Source organism: Cetorhinus maximus, chromosome 25 (genome assembly GCF_964194155.1).
Source record: "Cetorhinus maximus chromosome 25, sCetMax3.hap1.1, whole genome shotgun sequence".
Classification (NCBI taxonomy): domain Eukaryota; kingdom Metazoa; phylum Chordata; class Chondrichthyes; order Lamniformes; family Cetorhinidae; genus Cetorhinus; species Cetorhinus maximus.
In genome coordinates, this window is record NC_135903.1 from 21,808,967 (window position 1) to 21,833,152 (window position 24,186).

At 45.3% G+C, this 24,186-nt stretch overlaps 1 protein-coding gene across 3 annotated transcripts in view; it reads left to right on the top strand.

Moving 5' to 3' along the window:
• The window catches only part of LOC144667956 (acid-sensing ion channel 2-like), a 519,367-nt gene that overhangs the window by 415,201 nt on the left and 79,980 nt on the right, over positions 1–24,186 (top strand). For all 3 annotated transcript variants that reach the window (XM_078529603.1, XM_078529602.1, XM_078529601.1), the window contains exon 4: positions 10,729–10,856. In XM_078529603.1, the coding sequence (XP_078385729.1) occupies positions 10,729–10,856 (128 nt within the window). The remainder of the gene's footprint in view (positions 1–10,728; positions 10,857–24,186) is intronic.

The window sequence follows — 24,186 nt, forward strand, 5'->3', positions numbered from 1 at the left end:
GATAAGGATTCCTAAAAAACCCAAAGGCCACTTGGCCTTTTCGCCTGCCCACCAACCATAAGGTCAGACAGGCAGCGAAAATTTTAATTCTATAGGTCTTTAATGGCCTTAATAGGCCTGTTAATTGTTGGTGGGCGCGCTGCCGACTCCCCTGCTGACCGAAATATCGCGCGAGCTTGTGATGACATCGGGATGCTCGTCCAACATCATCGCACATCGTTTTATGCTTGTTCGAGTCGGGTGTGCACCCACCAAATGAGCACAATATTCTGGCCTATGACAAAAATGCACCAACTAACACAAAAATATGACTTGCATGAATATAGGGTCTTTCACTACTAGACAGCCCAAGACGCTTTGCTGCCAATGAAGTCCTTTTTAGAAGTGTGGTCACTGTTGTAATGTAGGAAATGTGGCAGTCAATTTTTGCACAGCAAGATCCCAGAAGCAGAAATGTGATAATGACCGGGTAACCTGTTCTGGTGATTCTGATTAAAGTGTAAATATTGGCCAGGAGACCAGGATAACTCCCTTAGTACCTCTGTTCAGCTGTTTCAACAAACTAATGAAATAGCTGTGCTCCATGGAAAATATTGCTTGATTGACAGCTTTTGCTCTCTGATCTATACTGTCAGTTGCACATTTTTTATTTGCACAAGATAAAGAGGTTACAAGTGCTTACAGTTTCAGCTATTGATACATTATAGGGTTTGGATGATTGTACTTTTACAGGGCTGTAGTGAAAGGTATATTTTTTAGAACATAGAAAGTTATGAATGAATGACTGTTTTTTTCACATTTCTATTATTACTATAAGGTCCAGTTGTTTAGTACTGAGTGCATAGTGGATGATGGGCATGTAAGTGCCATTGAGTGGCATGAAGGGTATGAGCGGCCATGGAGGTGGGTGGAGGGCTATAGCTTGGCTTGGAGGGTATGAAGGCCATGGGGTAGGTGGAGGGGCATAGATTGACATTGGGGGTATGTGTAAGACCTTTTGAACTTACCTTTCAAAAGGTTCCCTCATCCAGACTATGGTTCATGACATCTCTGAGTTGCCATGAACCACAAGTCCTCTAAAAGCTGGCCTGACTCCACAAACATTACCGAGGACATGCCTATCTCCGCAATGGAGCCACCAGGTCAGGAGTGCAGGTTGTGGGTCACGACCCGTACCAGCTCACACGCTTAACACGTACTGGCGAAAATTGATGAGCCTGGGAATGGGGTCAGGAATGCTGGAATGGGATACTCTACAGAGTCCCCCCATCTCCATGAAAATCTAGACCAATACAGTGTGCATTGAATTACTCTGGAACACAACCAATATGCCAATAGTGGTATGAAGGAGCATAATACAATCAGAGCAGTAATGAAAATGCCAACAGACACTGGAGGTTTGCAAAATTGTTTGGGCGGAATTCTCATATGTCCCCTTCGGCGGGATCAATGGCGGGCAAGGGTGCAGAATTTGGCAGGAGGTTCCAAAATTGGTTTCACGCTGGCGTGAAATGACAGAGGGATCTTCCGTTACTGCCCGCCATGGCAGATCGCGATTCCCGCTAGAGGCCAGTGTGAAATCGATTTGCATCCAGCTAATGGGATGCAGATGAAAGCAGGACTGGAATCTTCCCCCCCACCCCTGATTCTTTGCAACACCAGCAGGAAAGCACACCCGTCCAGAACACGTCTGGACCAATGTGGCATGCAAAAATCGGGACTTATTTTAAGGGCCTTGGTCAGCTCACAGACATCCGACGACAAGATGGAGGCCTCCGGCTACTGGACCATGGCAGCTCAGGGTGGGTGGAGCTTCATCCCATGTGGTTCCTCCGTGAAGCGACATCCAAAGTTCTCCACTCATCAACCTCACTCAAGCTTCAGAGCTTCTTCCAGGGACATTGTTCATGCATTCAGACATTATTCCAGGGGCTTTGCCGTGGGTTTGGATCCTCGCGCTGCAGGTTGGAAGGCAGGAGACCTTGATGCGTGCACAGGTTGATCCCACTTCACCAGAGAGCAGGCAGAAGGACCCCTCTGATACACATGCCACCCTGTTGAGGGCCTCTAACACCTTTGCTTGTTGTTCTCCGCCGCTTGCTGACTCTGCAACATTAGTTGCAAGGCCAATTCCAGAGGCGCGTCATCGGACTCGGACTCTTCCGAGTGCCTGTGAGCTCGGCTGACCCTGCCTCCTCCTGCTGTGAATATGTGTCTGTGCGGGGACCACGAGATTGTGAAACCCTTCCTAAGCTAGAACTAACACCCACCGAGGTGTGCGTCCCTGAGCCTATGAAGGGTGCAGGTGTCTGCTGTGATGCCTCTACAGTTGCACATCTCTCTTCTTGTCCTCTCTCCTAGCTTCTTTCTGGGCGAGGGCTTCTGCTGAGGCCTGACAAGGAGCCTTGATCCTCATGCCTTGACCTCTTCCTGTAAGCGAGAGAGGAGGGAGCAAGCGACAGCATGAGCTGCCTCTAACATGGAAGCATATTTGGCCCTCAGGTTTCTATACCACGGATGGATCCTTACTGGGTGGATGCCCAAGTTGAAGCTCTCCATCACCAACTGCCCGGTCAGCTAAGCTGCCCTCTCTATGAACTCCGTGGGCAGAATTTTCCATGCTCATTGGCGTCATGTGTGATTGGTGGTGGGGCTCCTGCACATGCCACCTAGGAGCCACAGTGAGCCATCGCAGACTGGCACCTAACGGCAACCAGGGTCCATAGATGCCACCCTTCATTCCTGCAGATGACCGAGAACCAATGTTGCCCAGGACTGTGCTTGTGTTGGGAATTGGTCAGTCACATCTGCCGGCTACTGCAGGATTTGGTGCTGCGGGGACATGGAGGGCATCCATTGCCAGTGGCCATGAAAGTGACCGTGGTGCTCAATTTCTATGCCAGTGGCTCCGTCCAGGGCCTCACAGGTGACCTGTGTGGGATATCACAAGACTCCAGCCACAAATGCATCCAAGAGGTGACGGATGCCATTTTCGCAAGGGCACACAACTTTGTGCTTTTCACCCGGGACCAGAGCAGCCAGAATGCAAAAGCGATTAGATTTACCCAGATCTCGGGTTTCCCATAGGTTCAGGGTGCGATCGACTGCACTTCTGTGGTGCTCAGATCTCCGTCGATATACACGGTGGGCTACATCAACTGCTGGGGGTTCCATTCGCTGAATGTGCAGTTGGTGTGCGACCACCGGAAACACATCCTGCAGGTGTGCACACGGTTTCCAGGGAGTGTGCATGACGCCTACACCCTCAGTCGGTCACAGATCTCTGAAGTCTCCGAGGGTCCACAGAAGCTGCAGGGTTGGCTCCTCAGGGACAAGGGCTACCCGCAGAGGATGATACCCGTGTGGCAGCCTCAGACTGCAGCAGAGTGATGGTATAATGAGGCTCATGCTGCAGCTCGCAACTTGGTGGAGCAAACCATCGGGATCCTGACGTTGAGGTTCCGGTGACTGGACTGGTCTGGTGGAGCCCTGCAATCCAGTCCACAGAGGGTTCACGCTTCATCATCGTCTGCTGCACTCTTTACAACCTGGTGCTCCAGTGGGGAGACCAGCTGGCTGAGGAGGAGATGGAGGAGCTGCATGCCTCTTCCGATGAGGAGGACGCTGACAGGGATGAGAGTGAGGAGATCTTCGGAGGTGACGATGATGGGGATGAGGCCCTCACACTGGCTAGATGAAGCAGGCGCGCTCGAGAGGCCCTCACAGCTGCTGGATTTGTGGAGGATGATGACAACATGCAGTGAGGTGACCCCACAGATCCTCACATCGCATTTGTGAACATTTGACTCCAGTCTGGCTTATGGCAGCTCAAATACCCTCTGTGATAATGCTCTTGTCGTGGAGACGCAGTGGAGGCCCGATTGCAGGAAGATGATGATAACATGCAGTGAGAATCCTCCATCGATCTCCACATAGCCTCTGAGAATATCTGACTCCTGTCTGGTCGAGGGCAGATGGCTTGTGCTCTGTGAACAGGGTCATATCATAGAGATGCAGCCATGAAACTTTAGAAGCAACTGATCCTTTGTCCGCCTTCAGGCCAAATGATGAGTATGCCGGGCCTGTGTGGGTGGTGAGCGTCAGTGAGGACCCTGTGGACGTTTGATCGGTTTGAGAGTGTGTGAGTTGAGAGTGATGAGAAGAGTGACTTACCCTGGCGGAACGGAGGAGATCATTCATTCTCTTGCGGCCCTGGGTGGCTGTCCTCTTTTGAAGGGCGTTGGCACTGACCACCGCTGCCACCGCCTCCCAAGTTGGGTTCTTGCTGTTGCTGCCTGTCCTGCAGCCAGAGAGGGGTGGAGGATATCACGCCGGCCCCCACTGCGTCCAAAAGTTACTCGAGGGACGCGTCGCTGAACCTGGGGGCTGCGGTCTTCTTCGGTTTCAGGGCCTTGTCTTCCGTGCAGCAGTGGTGAGCGGGAAACACGGAGATGTGTGCTTGCGGCTGGACTTTAAATATGGCACCCGGCGTGATACAGCGGCAGGGTGATGGTGGGTGAACTCTCATTTCTTTCTCTTCATTTCTCACGGAAATGGTGTGTTTCCTGGGAATGCATCAATAATGTGGCGTATTTGGGACGTACAGCATAAAAACCCACCATCGCGGCCGGCGGGTAACCACGCGCCCACTATCGCACTTAGTACAAATCTGGGATGATTCTGCCCTGTGAAAGGCCTCAGGTGTGGGTGTCCCCTGCCCCCCCGACCCATCTTCTCCCATTCTCGACGGTTGGGCCTCATCATCTCCTACTCAAAGGCAACAGGAAATATGTTTGAGAGGAGTTGTATGTTGCATCCATTTGTACGTTGCGACTTGACATTCAATTCTCATTCTTCCACTCTTAAGATAGCCCGCTGCTGTGTGACATGGCATTACTATGCTGCAAGTTGTACGGTAGGGTCAAGGGCCAGCTCCCTCCAGAGCACTGAACCTGTCCACTTGCAAGGAGAAGGCTCAGACAGGCCTCTGATTTGCAGAACTGCAGGTGCCCCCTGCACCTGAGCTCATTGTTCTCCCCACCGACCCCACACCCCCTTCCATGCAATGATGTCTGTATGTGGAATGATAAAGGAGGCACAGTGGTCAGCCCACCACACAGTGGATGCACTGCAGTAGGGCTATGAGGCACGACCATGCCCTTGCCACTGAGGCATTGTGTACTCTGTTATATTGGTCTCCTTGTGGTTGGTGTGAGCAGCCCTGGAGGAGCGAATGAGGTATTTCATCCTTATGCAGCATTGTATTGCTGACCCGCTCTGGAAAGCCTGGGCACTGACGGCAATGGCCACCGGTACCCATGCAGGGCTAGTTTCCCTGCTCGGCCTTCTCCTCCCATCATCCCTCCTGACCTTGACATAGTCCAGGAGGATGCGCAGGGAGATGACACTGAACTTCGGTGCTGGATCATCACTTCCCCTTCCAGACACCTCCGTGGTTCATTTTGATGGTGAGGATGTCCAGGCACTTTTTAAATATGTCGCCCAGGTATGAGGGCGGGGTGCTCGCCATCCAGCCTGTCCCGCTATAAAAGACGTCAGGAAATCCCCAGCTGTATAATTAATTGCGCTGAGTTGCAAGATACCACGGGATTTCCCATTGGCCTCCACAGCGGGAAACAATTCCCACCCCTGTCCTCACCAGGCAACTTAGTCCCAGATGGGAGAATTCCGCCCTATGATTCTAAATGTAAAATTCTACTCACTCTCCAATATACAAGGACTATCAGATAGTTTTGGCACTTCTGGGTCAGAGGAGGTTTCCAGCCCAATGGCATGATGCTAACCCAATTCCAGTGATTCGGTTGCACATCGTGCTGTACCTGTATGTGCAACCATCAGTAAATCACATATAACCCTACATGTTTTTATAACAGTGACTGAGAAACATGTTGTGGGGCTGAAGAGATGGTAAGCGTCGAGTCTCTAAAGGAAGTGATGTTATGCCTCACATGACCTTAGTGTTGTGGGTGTAGACTGACAGAGTAAGAGGTGTATAAAAGTGCTCCTAGGCTTGTGGTGTGTATGTATGTTCCAGTTCAATTTACAATAAATAACCCTCATACTCGCTGTGTATTGTTTGTATTCCTGTGATTCCTATATCAGTCACAAACTAAAGGAGCAAACAATATGACAAAACAGACTGGGTGAATCACTGGCCCTGATGCTTATGGGAAGAGAGCAGTTTGAGGGGGCAGTTTTGTGACCGGGAAACCCAAAAGAACCAGTTCCCTTCCGATTCTGCCGAATTTAATGGCAGGACCTGATTAACATCTTTAACTTTGTCTCCCGGCTACCACTGGTCAGATCAAGAGGCTGACTGCGCTGGCTGTCAGGTAGGAATGCATTGGGCACCAGGGCACAGGTGGGGAGCAGAGAGATGGGAGGGGGAGATTAGAAAGGCCTGTGGGGGGCTGTGACGGGGAGAAAATGATAAAGGCCCAGGCATAGTGGAAAGGCCAGAAGTTGGGGGTGCCTGCAGGTTGGAAAGCACAGTGGAAGATGCGCGGGGACATGGGAAACGCCAGGGTGGAGAGGTCAGAGTTCAGAGGTCACAGCTGGGAAGTGCAGGATAGAGGGAAAGATTGGAAAGACCAAGATTGGGAAATAGGAGGGGAGGAGATCATAAAGACCAAGTTGTTTGCAGATTGGAGATCATGGATCAGAGGAGCATCATGATTTGGGGGTGTGTTGGGGCTTAATCAAGGAGGCGGGGAGAATGACCGATTGTGGGTGGTTTACAGGTGGCCTGATGGGCTGAGGGAACCACTCCTGCTCCTCCTGGACCACAGGCAGTGTTGATAAGGTCTACTGGGTTCAGGAGTCCTCACTTCCCTTTAGCTGCTGTGGTTCCCGAGGCCCTGGGAAACCTTGTTGCCCAATAGGTAAAACCTGAGGCAAATAGCCTCATCAAAGTATATAAACAGGCCACCCCTCTCGGGGAGCAGTTAGTTCCCTGACCTCCACCCTACCTCCATTAAAACTGGAAATGTGGGGAGTTTGTGATAGTTTCTCAGCCATTTTAGTAGGTAAAAATTCCCCCACGGTGTCTATGGTGACATTAATTAAATTCTCTCACTCTGGCAGACTTGATAACTACTCCAGGTCAGTTGTCTTGATGACAGCAGCACTCGTTTCTAACTAAATTAGACATTCAGAAAATCAGTGAAATACAAATAGGAGAGAAAAGAAAAACTAATTGCTGGAAATATGAAATAAAATCGGAAGAATCTGGAAAATACAGCGATCAGTCACCCAATAAAAGAAGAGGACAAGTTAGTCCGAGAAATTCAGGAGTGCTCATTTTTGCCTAATTATCAATTTGTATGCATACTTCCTGACCGCCATTTTGGAGAATCAGGCGGCTGCATAATGCCCAAAAAACAGGCATTACATGGCCCAATTTCTAGGCCAGTAAGTTTTATTTGGGACCATTCACCAGATACCAAAGGAATACAAAGCTCGCTGAGACTCTATTGCAAAAATAGTTAGGTCGAGAATCTGTATAACACAGAGCAAGTAAGATGTCTGCTTTGCTGATGCCTTTGCAAGATTCAAGACCCATCAAAAGAGGTGTTCATAGGAGTGCCCCTTCAGTGAGAATAGACACATTGCAGTCAGAAGTGGAGACGGCTATTTTTTTCGAATTATTAGCAGGCTGTGCAACTCAGTATTGGCTCATCAGTCAGCTTTTGCTCACTTATTTCTGTGCGCCTTGCCATGCCAGTGAAGACTGCACAATGCCTCAACACAAAGGTTGTGATTCACAGCTTAAAACCCTTGTCTTGTGCGTGGCTATTGTTCTTGGCTGTTGTGAAGTCCCCCCTGGATAACGAATAAAACATAACAAGGGCACCCAGAGGCATTATTGCAAAGCATTACTTGAAGTGTTTCCACGATATAAATAAGCCATTGAACATGCTACAATATTGAGTGGCTACAAATACATAGATGTACATGTCATGAGGCTTTGGATATTCTTAACAGAATTTACAATCACTCAAAGGCTTTCTGAGAATCTGAGTTCAGATGTGATTGTTATAAGCATTATGTGTCTCCTTTTTTTCTACTAGCACCTGAGAAAATGCACTTTCCCAATCTGCTTCTTTGAAAAAGTATTTTGTAAATTACTGAGTAACGGTGCATTTGTCAATGGAATATTACTGTATTGTGAATTACACAGTTTTATAAGAAATTGGATCATATATCCAAATAAATGTTGGATGATGAAAGTGGCATGAAAACAAAAACAAGCTGATGGGGAAAGATATTTGCACATTAAAAGTAAACTTAGTTTACATATTTTCTGTACATTAAGAGAGTGTGTGTGTGTGTGTGTGTGTGTGTGTGAATGTTTATGTATATGACGTGTGTGTGTATGAGGCCCTGGTGTAGGAGGTGTATGTGTGGCATGTATGTGTATGCGGCATATAGGAACATGAATGGACCTTTTAGCCCCTCAACCCTGTTACATCATTCATTGTGATCATGGCTGATCTGTGACCTAACTATAACTATGTATGTGGGGTGTGTGTGTGTTTTGAATGTGGTTGGTGTGTGCATGTGGTGAGTGTGAAGGAGTTGCATGTGTGTAGCAATTACATGGGTGCGTGTGTGATGCATTTATCCACATGTGAATTATATACGGTTGTTAATTGTTTGTGTATATGTGCTGTATGTGGCTTTTATGAGTCATTCACTGATGTGGGCATCACTGGCCTCTGGGAAAGTGAAGGTGATCTACCTTCTTGAACTACTGCAGTCTGTGTGGTGTGAGCACTCCAAGAGTGATGTTAGGGAGGGAGTTTCAGGATTTTGACCCAGTGACATGGTGTACTTTCACCTGGGGCTAGTGTGTGACTTAGAAGGGAACTTGGAGGTGGTAGCATTCCAAGCATCTGCTGCCCTTGCTTCTCTAGTTGGTAGATGTGGTGGGTTTGGAAGGTGAGATCAAAGGAACCTTGGCAAGTTGCTGCAGTGCATCTGGTATATAGTACATACTGCAGCCACTGGACGTGGATGTGAATGATTAAGCAGCTGCCCAGTCCTGGACGGTGTTGTGCTTCTTGAGTGTTGTTCGAGCTGCTCCAATCCAGGCCAGTGGAGAGTATTCACACACACGACTTGTGCCTTATAGGTGGTGGAAAGGCTTTCAGGAATCAGAGGGTGAGACAGTTGTAGCAGAATACTCAGCCCCTGAACTGCTCTTAGAGCCACAGTATTTATGTGGCTGGTCCAGTTAAGTTTCTGGCCAATGTTTATCCCAGGATGTTGATGGGGGGGGTGGAGGGGTGGGGGGAGGAAATTCAGTGTTGGTAATGCTATTGAATACCAACGTGTTTCTATTTTCTCTTTTTGGACATGTGTAGCATGAATATCATTTGTCACTTACCAGCTCAAGCGAGGGTGTTGTCCAGGTCTTGCTTTATGTGGTTATGGACTGTTTCATCGCCTGAGAAATTGAAAATGGACTGGACACTGTACAGTCATCAGCCAATATCTCCACTTCTGACCTAATGGTGGAGGGAAGGTCATTGATGAAAAAAATGTTGGGGCAGTATAGAGTTTTCCCCTATTCCCCATTGATTTCAGTTTTGCTAAGGCTCCTCAATTCCACACTCAGTCAAATACTGCCTTGATGCCAGTGGCTGTCACTCTCACCTTGCCTCTGGAATTCAGCATTTTTTCACCATATTTGACCAAGGCTGTAATGAGCCGTGTAGTCCCAATGGGACCCAAACTGCGCAATCACAGCAAGTTAATAGTGAATAAGTGCCACTTGATTGCACTGTCATCATCACTTCCCATTACTTTGCTGATGATTGAGAGTAGACTGATGTGGCAGTAGTTGACAGGTTGGATTTGCCCTGCTTTTGTGGATAGGACAGATCTGGACAATTTTCCACTTTGTCAGATAGATGCTGGTGTTGTAGCTGCACTGGAACAGCTTAAAAACAAAAAACTACTGCGGATGCTGGAAATCCAAAACAAAAACAGAATTACCTGGAAAAACTCAGTAGGTCTGGTAGCATCGGCGGAGAAGAAAAGAGTTGACGTTTGGAGTCCTCATAACCCTGAAGGGTCATGAGGACTCGAAACGTCAACTCTTTTCTTCCCCGCCGATGCTGCCAGTCCTGCTGAGTTTTTCCAGGTAATTCTGGAACAGCTTAGTTGGAGGCATAGCTAGTTCTGGAGCACAGATCTTCAGTGCTACATCTGAGTTGGTATCAGGGCCCTTAGCCTTTGTTATATCCAGTGCAATCAGCTGTTTCTTGATGTTACGTGGAGTGAATTGAATTGCCTGAAGACCAGCAGCTGTGATGGTGAGGACAGCAGGATGAGACTGAGATTAGTCATTGTCTTGGCGCTTATGGCTGCAGATGGTTGCCACTGCTTTAACATTGCCTTTTGACCTTGAGTGATCGTCTCCACTATCATTGGGAATGGGGACGTACATCAAGCCTCCTCTTTCCATTTGTTGCTTAATCTTCTACTACCATTTGGAATACATATGCATATTTGGTGTGTTTAGAGATGGATAACAAGAAATGTTTTAGTTAACGTCAGCAGCATCTTCATGGTAACTACTGGACACATCAGTAACTACTGGACAAAAGTCTATATAGATTTGCTGCATCTACTCTAAGACCATATTTCTGATCAGCTTTCCTTTGTTGCTAAGTGTTTGCAATTGTTTCCTCTCTCTTACAGAAGACACCACATTTGAAGCTGGGATAAGGGTACAGCTGCATACTCAGTCTGAGCCACCATTTGTACACGAGCTGGGATTTGGAGTTGCACCAGGATTCCAAACGTTTGTTTCCACTCAAGAACAACGGGTACTGCACTTCCTCTGATATTCAGCTAAGCTCTTGCATTTAAGCCTCTGAGTGTTTTATCTTCAGTTGTACTTAAAACCCATAAAACTCTTCTTTACAAAGTCAGATCTTTTCCTTCATTTTATTTCATTCTCCTGTTCTAGATGCCCCTGTGCAACACACCACATTGTAGTTGAGAGGATGGTGCTCCAGTCATTTGCTCCAGCCTCTGACAGTGGGGCTCTGATGCTGACTGTTTCCAAGGTTGGAGGCATGCCCAGGGTTACACCCTCAGCCCAGTCCCTCTCCAATGTGGAAGTAGCTGATATCTGCTCACATCAGTCAGTCATTTTACCTGTATTCTATCACTCAATGGCATCGCATAGGGGAACACCAAGTAAAATTGCCATTTTATATACAGAGAATCTTTGAAATATATATAAGGAAAACAGGATGCAACCAGTTTGTGCCAAGAGAATGATCCTCACTGAATCAGGATAATGCTACTAATTTTATAAACACCCTCACATATTTGCTAATTAGGTATAGATGTTTTCCTGTAAATATATGCTTATGTAATTGTGAACAAGATTGTCCACTGTATTGACTATGGCCAACCAAAGCAGAGGCTTTAAATAAATTATAAATCTATTTTTTTTATTCTTTCATGAGATCTGGGTGCTGCTGGCAAGGCCAATATTTGTTGCCCATCCCTATTTGCCCTTAAACTGAGTGGCTTGCTCGGCCATTTCAGGGCACAGTTAAGAGTCAACTGCCTTAAGTCTTACTGGATTGGGTAAGAATGGCAGGCTTCCTTCCCTAAAGGGCATTAGTGAACCAGATATGTTTTTATAATAATCAATGATGGTTGTCATGGTCACCATTACTGGGACTAGCTTTATATTCTAGATTTTATTAATATAATTTAAATTCCACCAGCTGTTGTGATGAGCTTTCAACTCATATCCCAGGGCTTTAGCCTGGGCCTCTGGTTACTGGTCCAGTGACATTACCATGACATCACCAACTCCTTCTCATAGCTTCATCACCAGTATTTAAAGAGAGAAGCCACAATTAAGAGTCATCATCTTTTAAAGTGATGGATTTAGTAATTGCATCGTTATTTGAACTTACATGATTATTTAAAGAATAAATCCATTTGGCTGCATTGTGGATTTACTGCCAAGTCCTTTATGACAGAGGATAGTTCAGGAAGCCTACGTCCATGCCATTTCCCAGTGCAAACAGACCTTAGCATCAGTTTACCAAACATATGAGTCCAAAACCAGCACGAAGCAATATGATATTCAGACAAGCACATGGAAGGCAAATATGCTTCACTTTCAACTATTCCTCATATTTAAAAGGCCATGTTAAATCTTTGTAAATAAGGTACATTTTTGAGCAGTATATTTTCTGAAAATCATCTGAAATCTAAGGTAAGGTATCAGAAGTCTATTGAAAGTGTAGTGACTTTATGAGGCACAAGGAAGTTAAATATCTTCAAAAACTTGAAACTGGATACTATTAGCTCTTTTGTCAAATGGTTTGCAAATCTTTTAACAGCAGAAGTATGCATTTCTTGGCTCCCCAGAGCAGATAAGGTTACAGGAAGATTTAATAGAGGTGTTCAAACTACGAAGGGTTTTGGTGGAGATAAATAAGGAGAAATGGTTTCTTCTGGCAGGAGGGTTGGTAAGCAGAGGACACAGATTTAATGCAATTGGCAAGGCTTTTTTACACAACGAGTTGTTATGATCTGAAATGCACAGCCTGACAGGGTGGCAGAAGCAGATTCTATAGTAGCTTTCAAAGGGAAATTGGATATATAGTTGAAAGGGAAACATTTGCAGAGCTGAGGGGCAAGAGCAGGGGAATGGAACCAACTTCAAAGGCCTAGCACAGGCATGATGGACCAAATGGCCTCTTTCTGTGCTGTGTGATTCTATAAAATTATTATCTACTTCAAACAGCCCCATCAACTGTCCTTGGATTGTCTGAATGAAAAGCAACAAACACTATCCACAGGAAGAAGATAGAAATAGCTTCAGGTCAGTGTCCCTGATCAAGTGAAAGTCCCCAGAAGCCAGACGGAATGAATGCTCTCACATTTTTGACAAAAATAGAAGAAGTCTTCTGCTGTAGAAATGATAAAAGTTGTAACAATCCATGTAGAGACTGATAAGTTTTAGAAAAATATTCAAATTTCAGTGGCTGACTGGAAGGATCCCACAAGATTTCAAGTTTTAAGACTTTCACTGTAATAATCAAACTAAAACAACCCATGTCTAAACACTATTCAGTAGGCAACTTATACTCTAAACTCCAGAAAAGATTCCCCATTTAACTTTTAAATGACAGAAAATCTCTCTCCATGGTTATAATGTCTCTTAAGTGGACTTTTCATTCTCCAGGAACCAGTCTAAAGCTATTCTCAGCTCCCGGTGGCTTGCTTTGACTTTTTCCAATCAGGTAACCCCTAATCCCTGAAATGACTTTCATGGTGAGGATTACCTTAAAGATTCCTCTTCCTAGCCAATGCTAGGCGAATCTTCCAGCCTTGTTTAAACCCTTACAAATTTAGTCTATTCAGTCTGAGTAAACTGCCACCAGTATTCTGCATGGTGAACAATAGAAACTTACTGCCTCTATCTCTCTTCTCTCTCTCTCTCTCTCTCTCTCTACCTTAGACTCTTGCAGACTGACCTTGGCTCTGAGGTTCAGTGATACTTTAGGAAAGCTTGCAACCTGATCTATAACAGCTATGGACTCTTCCCTTCTCAAAGCCCATCTCCATGGTAACGTGAATGACATGGGCCTTGTATCCTGGCAAAAATAGTAATTAGATTTCTTCTATTCCCTCCCTGCCCCCCAAACTTCATTCTGCCTTGGAATTAAATAGACAGTTTAACATATAACTGTTTATAAAACTTGTCATTTCTAACATGTCCCTGGGACTTGAAGACAACAGTCACTGTGAGTCCAGCTGTCCAGGTTATTGTTTGCAGATATGAATATCTTGCATCTTTTCCCCAGTAGAACAACCTGGGTTCCCTTTAACCTTTAACATTCAAGCTACCCAAGCTTGCTGTCGTGTAGAATTCAGAACAGGTCACATGAGCCCCTTCATTCCTTCGTTTTACCCTGAATTAAAGAGACAATCCCAAAACACGACAATCTTACAAACCTTGCGCCGGTTCCTGCCAAGGTTGGGTCTGGAAAACCTGTACAATAATACAAAGTATCGTTGATTCCTTACTCTGTACTCCGGCCAGAAAACTTCCTTTTTTTCCTCTCCCTCCTTTGTAAGCCATATCTCTTCCCTGCAGAATGTAATTTTTGGGCAAAGCTTCAAGCTCAGATTATTTAGGTATCAGTTTGACTCCATGCTTGTACACTTTTGAGCTAAAACATTATGGGTTCAAACATCTCCACAGGACTTGAGCGCAGAATCTGGGCTGACACTTAAGTTCAATGTTTTATATAAATAGAAGGTTAAATAAGTATTTCCCTCTCAGTTTTTTAAATGCAGCAGTGCTTCACTTTCCTCCCTTAAAACAATGAAGAACTAAATGAAAAACAATAAAGGACTAAATGAATATAAAAGTGTTTGCTTATCTGACAGGCATATTGATAATAAACTTACCTGGCTAGTGCCATTGCAATGGGAATTCTGGAAGACAATTTCTGCAAGGCCAGTCTGACTCTAGTCAGGTAAGGATTTATGCCAGGAGCAGATATTTAATATGCTGCAGTTAAATATATTCACTTGGAAAAGCGCCAGTTTATTCTCCACTGATTGAGCAATTTAAAAACCTTAACCGTACATTCAGACCGAGGGGACTCCAAAGGTTAATGAATAATGAAGTGTTCAAACCGAAAAATTAACAAACATTTACATGGATGTACAAAAAAAAAATGGAAATTAAGGTCATTTAATCTGGTCTAAGTGCACTGAGTCTTTGGACGGCAAATTATACCTTTCAATGTCGGCTAAGCTCATGCTTAAGAAAGCCATTTCCTTTCTGATGAATAAGATGAGATGTAATATGTGTGCATTAGTGTATAATTCACTGGCATATAAACATAAAGTTAGAGGGAATGAGCAATATATGAAAGAATAATTGACATATGCTGATTTAGATAAAAGCCAGGAACAGATAAGTATTTTCTTGTTTTGTCCTTGCAGCCAGAGGGAAATTAATGGTGCTGCAGATAATTCCATTACAGGTAGATGATGTTACTTTAGCCTCACTCCCTCTTATTTTTCTGTTGCAATAGTTTTTGTTTGGGTGGCAAGCTACACACTGGAGCCCTAAAAAGACATGCTACAGAATGGTAAGACATACATATACAGCTAGGTTTCTCCTAATGTCATCTTTGCCTATGGGGATGCAAGAAAATAGAGGAAGGAGGCACGAGCCCATTCTGAGCTAAGAAGAACACATGTTTCTTATCCTCTCTCTTAGTTGGCAAATGGTATATGGCACAGGAAGAAAAAGAAGAGTGTACAGATTTTCCTGATAACCCTATCCATGCCACTGCACAGGCCCAACAATGCTGCTAGTTTCTGCACTGAGCCATTAACCTTCTTGCAGGCCAACCATATGGCAGTGCCCAGAGCCTGGAGAAAAAGGAAAGGATTTTTAGCAACTGTGTGTTCACCTTCAAGACTAGGGGCCTTAGGGGAAAGATCTGTAAATGACATGGAAATAAAATTGTGTTTCTGCTGTGTGCATTTAGATTAAATCACTCTATGGATTCAGAAAGCCTTCCATTTGTGAAATTTAAGATTAAAACTCAGTTTTCCACTTGTGTGCCAAGTATTGCACCAGCCACATTACTCAATCTAACACAAACAGTAAATGATCAGATCAGTTTGTGACATTTCAGGAAACACAGGCCTGTGATCTGGTTTGGTTTTGCATTGAAATGCTCTTCAATTGAGCATTTCATTTACCTGGAAGTAGGCAGAGATGCTCCATTATCCAATTATCTACAGAATCACATTCAATAAAACACTTATGTTGGATAGCTAGCAAAAATAGCATACAAAAATAGGACTTGTGAATTGTACTGAAGCAATTTAATGGTGTAATTGAAATTGTGCAGGAAAGCTACAGAGGATAAGACATCACTTGATTCAGTAACTTAATAATAGGCAGGGCAGTGAAAACATCTTGAGCAAAGTTGATGTGAATATGGAATAAAAATATTTTTCCAAGCAATGACTTTTATAAGTTTATTTATTCGTTCACGGGATATGGGTATCGCTAGCTAGGCCAGCATTTATTGCCCAACCCTAATTGCCCCTGAGAAAGTGGTGGTGAGCCGCCTTCTTAAACCACAGCAGTCCATGTGATGTAGGTACACCCACAGTGCTGCTGGGGAGGGAGTTCCAGATGGTGAACCTGTGGAATTTTCTACCACAGAGGGCTGTGGAGGCCAAGAGACTGAATATATTTAAGAAGGAAATAGATAGATTTCTGCACTCTAAAGGTGTTAAGGGGTATGGAGAGAGTGCAGAAGTACAGCACTGAGACAGAGGATCAGCCATGATCATATTGAATAGCGGAGCAGGCTTGAGGGGCCGAATGACCTACTCCTGCTCCTATTTTCTTTTCTTCTTTCTTATTTTTACCCAGCAACAATGAAGCAATGGGCATTTAGTTCCAAGTCAGGATGCTGTGTGGCTTGGAGGGGAACTTGCAGGTGGTGGAGTTCCTATGCATCAAGTACCCTTGTCCTTCTAGGTGGTAGAGGGTTGGAAGGTGCTGTCAAAGGAGCCTTAATGAGTTGCTGCAGTGCATCTTGTAGATGGTACACACTGCTGCCACTGTGCACCGGTGGTGGAGGAAGTGAATGTTTAAGGTGGTGAATGGGGTACCAATCAAGTGGGCTGCTTTGTCCTGGATGGTGTCAAGCTTCTTGAGTGTTTTTGAGTGTTTTCATTGTTGGAGCTGCACACATCCAGGCAAGTGGAGAGTATTCCATCACACTCCTGACTTTTGCTTTGTAGATGGTGGACAGGCTTGGGGAGTCAGCAGTTGAGTTACTCTCCACAGAATTCCCAATCTCTGACCTGCTCTTGTAGCCACAGTATTTATATGGCTAGTCCAGTTCAGTTTCTGATCAATACTAACCACCAGGATGTTGGTAAATGGGGGAATTCAGCAATGATAATGCCATGAAGGCAACACCTGCAGTGATGTCCTGGAACTGAGATGACTGGCCTCCAACAACCACAACCATCTTCCTTTGTGCTAGGTATGACTCCAACCAGTGGGTAGTTTTCCGCTTGGTTCCCATTGACTTCAGTTTTGCTATTTCTTGATGAGACATGTAGTGAATTGAAATTGGCTGAATGCTGGCATTTGTGATGCTGGGGATCTCAGGAGGAGGCCAAGATGAATCATCTACCTGGCACTTCTGGCTGAAGCTGGTTGCAAATGCTTCAGCCTTGTCTTTTGCACTGATGTGCTGGGCTCCCCCATCATTGAGGATTGGGATATTTGTAAAGCCTCTTTCTCCTGTTAGTTGTTCAATTATCCACCACCGTTCACAACTGCATATGGCATGACTGCAGAGTTTGGTTCTGATCTAAGATCTTAGATCTTGGTTATGGGATTGCTTAGCTCTGTCCATCACTTGATGCTTCCACTGTTTGGCGTGCATGCAATCCTGTGTTGTAGCTTCACCAGGTTGACACCTCAGTTTTAAGTATGCCTGCTGCTGCTCCTGGCATGCCCTCCTACACTCATCATTGAGCTAGGATTGATCCCCCAACTTGATTAGGGGATATGCTGGGCCTTGAGGTTACAGATTGTGATTGCATACAATTCTGCTGCTGCTGCTGACCCAGAGCGCCTCATGGTTGCCCTGTTTTGAGTTGCTATATCTGTTCAAAATCTATCCCATTTAGTATGGTGGTACTGCCACACAACATGTTTGAGGGTATCCTCAGTGTAAAGGTGGGATTCCATCTCCACAAGGACTGTGAGGTGGTCACTCCTAACATTGCTGTCATGGACAATTGCACCTATGACAGGTAAATTGGTGAGGATGAGATCAAGTAGGTTTTTCCCTTTTGTTGGTTTTCTCACCACTTGGCGTAGACCCAGCCTCGCAGCTGTATCCTTTAGGACTCAGCCAGCTCGGATAATAGTGGTGCTACTGGGCCACTCTTGGTGATGGACATTGAAATTCCCCCACCTGGGATACATTCTGTGCCCTTGCTATCCTCAGTATTTCACCCAATTGGTGTTGAACATGGAGGAGCACTGATACATCAGCTGAGGGGAGGGTGGTGGTGGTGGTGGTTGTAATCAAAAGGAGGTTTCCTTGCCCACCCGCTCCACCCCCATTTAAACAGCATAACATCCATTATATTTCCACTAGCCTTTAGCTCTGAAAAAGAGTCATACTGACTCGAAACGTTAACTCTTGTTTCTCTCTCTACAGATGCTGTCAGACCTGCTGAGTTCTTCCAGCATTTTCTGTTTTTATTTCCTTGCCCATGTTTGACCTGATGCCATGAGACTTCATGGGGTGCAGTGTCAATGTTGATTACTCCGAGGGCAACTCCCTCCCCATTGACTGTGCCATCACCTCTGCAGGGTTTGTCCTGCTGGTGGGACAGGACATACCCAGGGATACTGATGGTGGTGCCTGGAACATTGTCTGTAAGGTATGATTCCATGATTATGAACTAGGTCAGGCTGTTGCTGAGGCCATTAAAGAATCAACCACATTGCTGTGGGTCTGGAATCACATGTAGACCAGATCAGGTAAGGACAGCAGATTTCCTTCCCCAAAGGAGCATTAGTGAACCAGATGGGTTTTACGGCAATCAATTCATGGCCACTATTATTGAGACTAATTCTTAATGCCAGATTTAGGAATTAAATTTAAATTCCACCAGCTGCCATGGTGGGGTTGAACTCATGAGTCTTAGGCTGGGCCCCTGGATCACTACGCCACCACCTCCCAAGGATCATTTAATGGCAATTCTAAAATCTTGAGTATTGCTGAAGAAAGAGACATTTTTGTCAAAGCTTTTTGTCTTACACTTATCAGGACAATTTGCAAGAAAATACTAATGTGTGGGAAAACAACATGTTTAAACTGTATGACAAGAGAGTGCCGATTGGTTGGCAAGTGGACTCCGATTGATAGAGGCGTTGACATGGAGAATGCACCAGTTTATGGTGACTGACGATTAACTGCCAAATATTTTTTGAAATTTAAACCAAGCATCTTGACTCTGATTGGTCAAGACATTGTCCGAACGAACCAGCGAAAGGCTGTCACTTATTTTGTTTAGCTGAAACAGGTGCAGTGTGTGTGCATGTTCTTTATGTCTGCATTCTAAATCTAATGACATTGGCTTGTTATCAAACACAAAGCATTCTTTAATATGTAGGTGTGTGCCAGTTTTTGATTGCTCCTTTTAATTGGAAGTCTATAGCAGTGACCTTTTGAGTTAACACTCATGTCTATATTCAGTCTTTGCGGTTTGTACATCTAATGATCAGTGTTCCAGCACATGAATAAAGTTCATCCAAACCCGAAAGGAACTCTAGGGCTCTTGCCATAATCATCACCAAGACTAAGGAATATTGTGGTGCAAGATTTCTTATGTGTTATTTACATCTCCTTGGTGCAAACATGCCCCTTGTTATTAGAGCACCAATGTATTAAACTGAAGCATGTGGGGGGAGTTGGAAAGCTGGTGGCTGTCTGCTTCTGCTGTTGTAGTAATTAGTGAAATATCATCAGCTACAGAAGATTGAGACCCAATATTTCCCCCTCCATGGCCTGGATCTTCCAAGGAGCAGCAACCCTCATGGGATTGCCTCTGTGTCCGGAAATTTCCTCAACCCAGCGCTACTCCACATTTCTACTGGTGTCTTCTGCACGTGGCTGTCCCAGAAATGAGGAGTGCAGCGACCATCGAAGAACCCCACTGGATTATAGTAGAATCAGGGAGAGACAAGACACGCCCCCTTTTTACAGCACTGACTGCCATGTGGTAAATTTAAATATTCAGTCTGAATGTTCGTGAATGGGTGATTGAAAGAATGAGTAAGTGGGTGAGTGGGTAGGCAGGCTGAATGGTAGTCAGGCCAGGTCGGGAGGGTAGTCAGGTCAGGTTGGGAAGGTAGTCGGGTCAGGTGGGAAGGGTAGTCGGGTCAGGTTGGGAGGGCAGTAGGAGGGTTGAGAGAGTAGTCGGGGGGTTTGAGAGGGTAGTCGGGTGTTTGGAAGGGTAGTCAGGTTGTCGGGAAGTCAGGAGAGTAGTTGGGTGGTCAGTGGGGTTGGGGGTAGTCGGCAAGTCTTGGGGGTATGGTCAAGGGATCGGAAGGACAATCAGGATGTCGGGGTGTAGTTGGGGGGTTACTGGGATGGGCGAGGTGATTAGTTGTCAGCTGTGTAGTTACCCAGGATTTAGACTAGGTTTTAATCTGTCTCACATTTTCTGGGTAACCATTCAGGTAAGTACATTGGAACTGTCCCAAGTCTCCAACTCTAACCCAGAATCAGAGACATTCACAGAGGGTCATGTGGAGCAGGTGAATTGCCCATCAGAAGTTGAAATGTCCCAGGCAATTCCCACAGAGGTCCACGCATCAGGACTTCCACAATATCCTGACGTGCATCTCAGTCGTACGTCCAGTCTCAGACGATCCAGAGACCAGAAGATTTGGTCCCATGTTTCTAGTAGGGAATAATGTAGCCAATCACAGGGTGATCACAAGAACAGTAGCAACCACTAGTGACAATATATAATAAAAATAGCTAACTTGCGAGGTTATTCGCTCATGGGATGTGGGCATCACTGGCTAGGCCAGCATTTATTGCCCATCCCTAACTGTCCTTGAGAAGGTGGTGGTGAGCTGCCATCAATGAAGCAGACTTGGTGCTACCTTTCAATGTTGTGAGTCCATTGCTGCAGATTGTAGCTCTATTTAAGCACCTGCACAATGCTTCAAGCCTCATCCTGACAGGGGGCCTTTAAATAGTTGAGCTGAAATTGAACAATGCAGGTTGTCATCACCTGGAAGTCAGATGCAAATGCAACGGCTGCATTAAAAAACCACTGGCATATGTGCTTCTGAAACTTTCAAGCTCCCCATGCGCTGGCAGCAAGTTGAAAAGTTATAATCCAGTCCTGTGTCAGTGGACCATTAGCCAAAGTTATGCATTTAGGTCTTTGGAGTGGAGCTTGAACCCAGAATATTCTGCCTCAGAGTGAGAAGGTTATCACTGAGCTAAGCCTGGCACACAGGATTGAGGAGGTCATTAATATGGACTGGTGTTATTGTGAAGCAATGATTACTGAAAATATTGCCCAGTTGGAACCAACTCCAGCAATTAAGGATATAAAAATACGGAAAAGAAATTAATAGTGCCCTTCTCCCCAAGGGAGGCTTTATATCCCATTACTGTAGCAATGTAGCTCACATGAAGTGTGACAGGAGCAAGAATAAATATCGCTGTTTCCATACTGGTAGAGGAAACAATACTTCAGGTCAGAATCATCTTGTAATGTCAATGTTGGAGGTTGTGAATCAAAGGCCCGGGATTCAATGAGGGCACCAGAGTCCCACATCCCACCCACCAGTTGGAGAACCGGTGAGAACACTGCGTCGCTTCCGTGGGGGTTGCCCCACCACATTAAGTGCCCATCTGGTCATCAGACATTTAACTGGCCAGCATCAGGCCTTCCCCAGGATTTAGGATCCTGGGGGTGTGGTGAGAATCACGCGCCCGAAAGCTGCTGACAAATCAGAGGCTGGGTAGCTCCTAGTGGTGGCTGCTGCTGGCAGTGCTGCAGGGACCGTCACTGGATTCCTGGATGCAGGTAAGTGAGGCAGGATGGGAGTCACAGTGAAGGGGTCACCGGAGAGGGTGGGGGGGCATGCGGGTCAGAGGCAAGGGCAGGGGCTGGCTTTCCCGATGCTGGGTCCCTCGATCGGGCACTGAATGCTGGTGAACAAAGAACCCCCCCCACTTAAACTATGCCCCAAGAAAACCCAACAGACTGTTCTGGGAGGCATGGGAGTGCCATGCACCTCCCATTCAACCCCTGAGCCTGCTCTTATTTCCTGTGGGTTCAGGGATAATTGGTGACAAGTTACTCATTAATGAGCCTAATTGACATTCTGCGATCATGGAAGTTACACACATCAGCATCCTGCAGCCTTCCTTAAGGTTTTCCTATTACCAGCAGGCTGACCAATGGCCTGCTGTGTGATTTAGAGGGTCCAGCAGCCATCTTTCCTGTCGCAATGGGCTCTATTAAATTCTACCCATTGTTTCCCTCCCTGGCCTTTACAGCAGGGGAGATATTGAAAGATTTTGATCTTGATTTTATAATCCTCATCCTTGTGTTCAAATCCCTCTATGGCCACACCCATCCCTATCTCTGTAATCTCCTCCAACCCTACAACCCTCCAAGATATCTGCACTCCTTTAATTCTAACCACTTGTGCATTCCCAATTATAATTGCTCCATCATTGGCTGTGCCTTCAGTTACTTAGGCTCCAAGCTCTGGTACTCCCTCCCTACATCTCTCTGCCTCTCCACTTCAATTTCCTTCTTGAAGACACTCCTTAAAACTTACCTCTTTAACCAAATTTTTGATGAGAAGGCTATTAAGTCATCTGACCTAAAACCTCCTCACGTGGTTCATTGTCATACTGTTCTATAATGCTCCTGAGGAGCGCCTTGGGGCATTCCATTACATTAAAGGCATTAAATAATATAAGTGGTTGGTGTTGTTGTTAAGATCTTAGAAATACAGGGCTACCAGAAGCAGACACTATGGGTGAAAAAACATGATTCTTCAGTCAGTTCTCTAAACTTGCCTTGATCAATTATTGATCAATTAGACAATTATTGAGGATTTTAAAGAAAGCAGAAGCAGTATTTTTGTAGAGAACACAGCCAATGATTTTACATTACATCAGAGAGAGTAGTAAAATATGAAGAAGGTTGAAGCAAGCCACTATATTGGATGTGTTGGAGAGGTGACCTCTATCTCAGGATTAGCACAAGACTGTAGGTGTAAAAGCTGTTGGTGGGAGCCCCTTCACGCCCTAGTTAACATCAGCAAACCCCCAGGATAGTATTGCTACTCTATGCAGCATATTCCATTTAGATTACACCAGATTGGCTTGCTGTGTTACAATTCATAACCTGAGGCCTAAGATGAATCTGGTTAGGATGGCACTGTGCACTCCAAACTCAATTATTCATGCCAGGTGCCAGATCAGGTTGCTGTGTCTCATAACCTCAGGCTGACATGTGTATGACCCAATCCATTCGGAGCACTCTGATTGGATTCCGTGTGGCAGGCCAATTTACTGTGTTGCAACTCAGACTACCATAAAGATCGGGGTTGGGGGGAGGGATGTTGTTGGATATACTACTTGCTTTAATGAAAATAGCCGGAACCTTCGGAGAATGTGTACCAGGTATCATAACTGATTTGAGCAGTATCATGGATATTTTGATGTAAAATGAGGCCCAGGGGTGAGTGAAAGTAAGGAAGGAATCAGAAAGAAGCCAATCAAAACAAGTTAAATTTAAATCTAAGTAATTCTCTATTTTGACTACTTTTTTCCTGCTACAGGCTTATTAGTCTGGTCTGCTGCGTTCTTGCATATCTTTGATGAATTAACTTTGTAGCAATCGATTACTGCACTGTCAATACAGCCTTCTGACACATAACGCTAGAGGTTGCATGGTCCCAGAAGTGAGTGTCAATGAGACCAAGTGCCCTTTAGGAAACTTATCGTAGAAAACTTAAAATTGTACGTGAGAATCTGCATCCAACAGTGAAACGGTGTATAAAATCCGACCAGAGAGACTTTGGAGTTTTTCACTGTGATGATCAGAAATGTCCATCCAGCAGCAAGAGTTGGTATATTCATCTCAATTATGGTTCGGGTTCCAAGGGAACTTTATTCTTTTCCCCAAGAGACTTTATGAGCAGGATGTAGCTCAGAGCAGCACAATGTTCCTATAAAGTCTCAGAAAGCTATTCTGAGAGTGAGAGAAGCTCAGGCATTGTGCACAATATGCTTGTCATTAGTTGGTGAAGGAAGCCACAGCAAAATCATCCTACTATTTGAATGTAAATTTATAGGCTATTAAATAGGGACATAGTGCACAAGCACAACAAAGCATGGGTGTATGAAGCAGTGTACTACGCTTTGATGCACTCATGGCCACACTGAGTCCGCCCCGTACAGACAGGGCTACAATGTAGATTTGTATTCCTGATTTTCATCGACTTTTTCTCAGCATATGAACATAGAGGGCAGGAAAAGACCTGCTGGTTCACAA